The 6,401-nt window shown below is 42.4% G+C and overlaps 1 protein-coding gene across 1 annotated transcript; it reads right to left on the bottom strand.

Moving 5' to 3' along the window:
• Positions 1-4,590: 4,590 nt before the first annotated feature.
• On the bottom strand, positions 4,591-6,382 carry LOC127751069 (uncharacterized). The gene is made up of 4 exons (XM_052274045.1): positions 5,826-6,382; positions 5,496-5,725; positions 5,252-5,420; positions 4,591-5,147 (listed from the first exon to the last, which is right to left on the bottom strand). The coding sequence occupies exons 1-4, from the start codon at positions 6,229-6,231 to the stop codon at positions 5,023-5,025; spliced, it is 930 nt and encodes a 309-aa protein (XP_052130005.1). The 5' UTR covers positions 6,232-6,382; the 3' UTR covers positions 4,591-5,022.
• Between the last annotated feature and the right edge of the window lie 19 nt (positions 6,383-6,401).

The raw sequence follows: 6,401 nt of genomic DNA, 5'->3' as shown, positions 1-6,401 counted from the left end.
ACTAAAAAAAAAAAAAAAACTGTCCCTCCCCTTACATCGCATGGCGATACTCCCTGCACCAGAGTAACTTGCGGTGCAACCCCATGCCGCGCACTGCTCGCACGGCAATCCCCTTATTTACACTCTGTCTCTTTCGTGTCAACCTGGTACACATTTCAGTTGTTCTTTATTCAAAACTTACAGTTCATTTTCTTTTTCACAGACACTCATTTAAAAATTCAAAGTAAATTCCATTTACATAAGATTCAGTTAATTTCATTGCTCTTCTTTTCTTTCTCCCTCGCTTTCGTCTTCCTCTCTTCCGTCTTCCTCTCTTCCGTCTTCCTCTCTTCCGTCACGGAAAGCCGACCCGTCGAACCTTCTCTCTTCTGCTCTTTTTCTTTATTTCTTGTCTCTTTCCTCGTCGTCCGCTTGTCTTCTCCTCTGCTCCCCGCTGCCTGCCGTGCTGCCGTGCCGCCATGTTGTTGTTGGGTGCTGCTGCCACTCGACGCAGGCTATGGCACCACGCTACGGGAAGGAGTGCCGTGACCCGATGTGCCTCAGAGCCTAGCCAAGCCCCCTATTGCAGTCCGAACCCGAATGATAGTGTGACTACAGTTTAAACATAGTTTAACTTAAGTCTCTTTGTTTTGAAATGCCAATCTTTCAAGAAATGTCTCCCGACTACTGAAAATTCGGTGATTATTTTTATTGTTTGATAAGTCAACTATATTGGTGTTTGTTGTGGAGCTATACGTATTCATTTCAAGTAATCAAACGTCGGACTTCATGGCGACGGGGCGTCAGTGAAAGTTTTACGAAAAAACCATAAATTATTTGAAATTGAAACTACGCCAATGCTACATTTGCAATTTGTATTAAGTTTGGTGTCATTTAGGTGTCATTTACGTCACACTATCAGAGGTGTGAAACACGAAACTCGATAGTAAATTGGTCTTAAAACTGTCTTAAAACTTCGGTACGACTGGTGGAAAACTACAGAAAAAGTAGCATAATAAAATATCTGAAAACTCAATTGCCAAACTAGTGTATTAACTATACTTATTTCTCTTTCCTTTCTCCTCTGCAACTGCAGTTCCAAGACTGCAGTCTACAGTCTAACTAAAGATCCTTCCACCCGGGATCTACGAACTAACCGTCACCATCGACAAGGTTCTAGACAACATTCAGACTATTACTTTGCCTTGCGCACTTGCCTCGTCCCCTGGACGCCGGGCTTACATAGGGGCGCTCAACAATGCCCAGCAATATGCCCAGCAGTATGAAAATGTAAAAAAAAATTGGTCAAAAATACCCGGGAAAAAATACTTGACTCACATTCGTCGCTAGCAGCGCTGGACGAACGATGTACAGGTGTAAGTCCACTACGATACGCATGAGGGACGGACTGAAGACGATTGTGTGCTCCTGCTCCGCTCTCGCTGCGGTCTCGCGTGGTGCACTCGTCTCGCATTAAATCCGCGCTTGCCGTGCTCTCGACCTCGACTCACGCTCGCATCGCACCCGTAGCGCACTCGTCCCATTTTCGAAGGGTCATTTCCATTTCTAAGCAGAAACCAGGTAGGCAAAGGACGGTTTTCAATGAAAGACCAATATTAGTGTTTACGTTTTATTCGTATTAATTCTACAAAGATATCAAAGCAAGCATGCACATCACTATTTTCATCGCGCAGAAAACCTTTTAAGCCCCACACACCAGCTCCGTCACGTACTCCCAGAGCCGCTGCGATCAAATCAAAGTCGAACGACATATTGGTGCCGGTATAGATTGCCTGGAACAGTTTTAGGACTGTTAGGACTGTGCGATTGATTGACTTATTGGTTCAGTTCCAATTTTTGGCTGAACGATAGCAAAGCCTATTACTTGGTATGGTCGGATTTTTTTTTATGGCTGTCCATCCGCCCGTTTGCACGATAACTCGTCAACAAATAGGCCATTCCACCGAATGGGGGAGAAGAAATTCATTGACTTGACATCCAATAGGATGGCGATGGCACGTTAACTGAAAGTACACCCTCACCTGTACACAGGATTACGCGAGTGGTGGCCCCCTCGCTTTTTACTCGTTCTTTACCTCCCTCCCTGCAACATAACTACGCACAGTGGGACGGATCTCGAAAAAGGTGGACATAATTCAAATATTAACTTCTATGACTTGAAATTGAGCTTATATTGTTTTGAAATGATACAGCATCGCTTACAAATCTTTTCCTGTTGATATTTTGAACTTAAAATGAAATTTATGAAAAATGAAATACTTTTTTACAATAAGTTTTCATTTTTGGGAATCATCCAACCAATAAAACCTTCTTGAAGGGTTGTTTAAGTAAAAGTTGATTACAAATGACCAGGCATTCCCTCCTGTTTAGTGGGGAAAGCCTAAAATATTCCACACAGTGTGGTATGTGTTAAGTGGACCGAAAGAGTAAGTTTCAGATCGAAATATCTGGCCTTTTCTATGCGCGAATGAAAGGGAAACCTATGAAATGAATTTGTGGCACTAACAATCTCTTACTGAACGACATTTAGACTCCTGGAAACGCCAAACGACAGTAAAACTTTGAAAAAATTGACTCAAGAGAGGGACGTTCCTAACCTCAAAACACCTCTTTAATTTTGCTCCGCAAAGCTAAAGCGGCGGATTGCGGCAGCCGTTCTCACTCGGAATCAAAACTCCAATGTTTGAGCTTCAATTTGATGTGCGCCAAACCGCGGCAATCGGCGGCAATCGTTTTGTAACTCAATTCAACGGTTATAGGAAAGGAGGTGAAGACTCGTCGCAGGCCTCCAGAAAACACTATTTTTATCGCACAAACGCAGGATTAATTAAAATCGCCTAACATAGTTTAAAAGACGAAATGTCAAACTACAACCCTCTTAACTTTGGTTCGGACTTCAGGTCCCTGTTTAGTGAAAAACAGCATATAAAATACTTGTAATTTGCGCGGGAAGGAGCGCGCCGATTGCGCTTCTAGTGACGGACCTTTGAGGGCTTATAGAAAACGACACAACTGATTGAAAAATGCGAGAAGAATCGTTTTGGATGCTTTAAAGGTTGTAGGTTCACCCTGTATGAACAAAAAAGTTAATGTGATATTGTAGAAATTTGAATTGTGTCCACCTTTTTCGAGATCCGTCCCACTGTGCTACGTGGAGGAAGGCCGTTCAAAATTGGGACTTCAGGTCACAAATCGAACCACGGCCCCCTCCGACAATGATAGAACAAGTCTGCGGTGACAACGTGCACCCACCCACCGTTCTGCGATACGCGAACCAAAAGCGCATCGCATTTATTGTATGGTAGCCGCGTACCGGCTAACAAGGGAAGGTTTTCCGGTGATACAGTCAGATTTCAAGGGCACTTAAAAGAGTAGTTGTTTGCACCCCTAGATAGTGTCTGGCACTGGTTTTAGCTGCCCGTAGGGAGTTTGGAGGTCATTTCACGAAAATTTCATCAAAAATTTCTCCAATTCATCCCTTTTTAGCCATCTTTGCATGCTTATATCTCCGGAACCATTTGAGCTACAGCGCCCAGGTTTTGCAGGTCATTATCTTTCAGTTAGTACTTTCCATGAAAAATATTTGAATCAAATCAATGGGGGGGTCACTAAAAAGGGGTCAAAGATCGCAACCTCCTCGCGGGACCCGTTTTTGAAACCCTAATCGATTTCGTTCAAATTTTCTTTAAGTAAAGAGCGTGCTAAATTATGATTTCCCTCAAAATCTGGGCGCTGTAGCTCAAACGGCTCTTGAGATACGCGCATGTAAAGTTGATAATCAGGCTATAAATTTGGCGAATTTTCAATTAAGGTAGGGTAAAACGGCCTTCAAACTCTCTACGGGCAGCTAAAACCAGTGCCAAACCTAATCTAGGGGTGCAAACAACTCCTCTTTAAAGCGCCTTTGAAATCTGAGTGTATCACCGGAAAACCTTCCCTTGTAAGAGGAAATGTGGCTGGGCCATAGGCCTTCCGATTCATGTCTAGCGTGCCCGTAACGCGAACTATAATGCCTTTCCGCCAGCTCAATAATAGCGCGCCAGACGCTGCTCCGGCGCTTCTGTTCGATTTTCGGCGCAACACAGAAAATCGTTACGGGCAGGCTAGGCATGAATCGGAAGGCCTATGGTCTGCCACATTTACCCGCCTAGCCGGTACGCGCCTGCCTTTAATCGTACTCGTTTCGCACCCGGTCGACATAACCTCGATTCGAGTACTTACACCGCCTGTGCACCGACAGGGGTGAGGGAGAGGGGCAGCACCATGTCCAATGGTGAGTAGGTAGTCGTCACGCAACGGCACTGTAAATCAGAGCGTGATAAGGACTGTACGTTTTCAGTGATACAGAAATATTGCAAGATGTTGTGATGATCATCGCAGAAAAAGTATAATATTACCCAGCCAGCAATGAGCCATCAAATTGACGTCAAAATGAGGTCAATTTGACTGTCAAAAATTGGTCAATTTGATTTCTCAAATTTGATGCAAAAACGTCCAAGATTTGATGAATTTTTGATCATCAACAAGATTGATGGAATTTTGATATGACAATAATTTGATTGATGAAATTTTGATGCGACTACAATTTGATGAAATTTTGATGTGACTACAATTCGATGAAATTTTGAGTTTCTTTCTGAATTTGAAGGATGTGGAATAGACGAGAATGAAGGAGATACCATTTTCATTCTGAATTTTGTGATTTAATCTGTAGTTTTCATTTTTTATCACATGCAATACAAAAAAATCAGTCTTTGCTTAACAGCAATAAGGAACTATAAGTATTACAATAGTATCACATAAATAAAAAGAATTGATCTTCGCACAATGCGCAAAACACAACAAAATCATTGCACAATAAGAATACTGCTTAATAGACAATTTTATCACATGCATTAAAAAAACAATGGCCTTTGCACGTCAAAACATCAGCAACAACAACGACAAATAAACATGTATGAAAACAACAGAACACTAATTAACAAAAAATTATATTATATCCAAAACAGAAATTAATGTCAATTATTGTTTGGACATCTTTCTTTTCATCAACCTCTCATATGCTGCTGGAGCAGTCCTGAACCAGTCTTTAATTTTTAGCTCACACTGTGTCAAATCAGTTCCTTTATAGGCCATACCAATTGCACCTGTGAAGGGAGACAGATGAGACATTCAGTCCGCAAGGTAGTGTTGAATTAATGTAAACAGATTTACGGTAAATAAAACCTCCCTTTAATGGATGTATACTTACCAAATAATGCCTTACAAGTCTCAGACTGTCCAAAGGCACATTTCATTCCTTTACTTCCTCCCCAGCTGACATCTTTAGCACACGAGTACTGGAAGAGGTCAGTGAGGATGCGCCCAGTGGCCTTGCGTTCATCCCCACAGCCACCAATACTCATCCACATTTTATCCCTCTGGAAGAATAAATATATAATTAATAGAATTAGACTGATTCCAAATCGAAGCTTTGAACAAGATAGAGTTCTTACCATTGCAGCAAAATTTGTTGCATTTTTCAAAAACTTTTCCAGTTTAGCAAAGTGTTTAACTTTTGCAAGCGGCGTGTGTGGGAATTCCGCAGGCCTAATTACTTTCGCCATGTCAGGGTCCACTGCTCTAATAATGACTGCCTGGTTCAGCGAGACTGCATCCAGCTTTTGTGTCAACTTCATCAGAACAATGCTGACCAGTTCGTCTTCTTCTTTTTTATCTCGTTTTGCTAAGAAAAACAGATGGAGATTAATTAACAATAAGGCAGACGTTGGGAGATGAAAATAATAATCTACACAAGAGGCTATCAACAATGGGAAAATACATACATGACTTTCGCACCTTGAGTGCCTCATCTGAAATGGAACTTGCATCATCAGGACCAGAACTATCCAAGTCCCCCTCCACAGATTGATCATCACCATCTTGATGAGAACCTCCTTCCGAATCGTCAAATCCATCATCACTAGGTTGCAAACTATTGTCTGATTGAGATCCAAAAGCACCCTCCCCAGAAGGTCCCAAAGCATCGCCCTTAGGAGATCCGAATCCGAATGAATTTTCCTCAGACCTCATTTCATTGTTCTTGCCATAAGACGGATCATCATCACTACCAGGTTCCGAAGCAATGTCAAGGTCTCCAACGTTCCTATGAGATCCAGGTGAGTGGAGCAGAGTCCCCTCTTCAAGCGGATTTATATCCGTGACACTGTTTACTTCTGGAAGCAAAGACATTACAGCGACTGATTGAAGTCCACTATGGGAATTCTCCACCACAGGAGAATTTATTATCTTGGCACTGATGGTCTCTGCAGGCAAAGGGGCTCCAGTGACCGACTTGATCCCAGTAACAGATTTCCCCAATGCAGATGAGTTTGTTTTATTGGGTTTTGCAGGCAAAGGGG

This window comes from Frankliniella occidentalis, unplaced genomic scaffold (assembly GCF_000697945.3).
Source record: "Frankliniella occidentalis isolate FOCC.00 unplaced genomic scaffold, Focc_3.1 Scaffold329, whole genome shotgun sequence".
NCBI lineage: Eukaryota > Metazoa > Arthropoda > Insecta > Thysanoptera > Thripidae > Frankliniella > Frankliniella occidentalis.
This window is presented reverse-complemented; position numbering and strand designations above follow the sequence as displayed.

Bases quoted from the DNA above. Each gene is read 5' to 3' on its own strand.
- LOC127751069 (XM_052274045.1), bottom strand. From the start codon at position 6,231: ATGTCTTTGCTTCCAGAAGTAAACAGTGTCACGGATATAAATCCGCTT. The intron at 5,726-5,825 runs GTATGTATTTTC...TGTTTTTCTTAG, and splicing joins ACTCAAGGTGCGAAAGTCAT to CAAAACGAGATAAAAAAGAA. The intron at 5,421-5,495 runs GTAAGAACTCTA...TTATTCTTCCAG, and splicing joins CAACAAATTTTGCTGCAATG to AGGGATAAAATGTGGATGAG.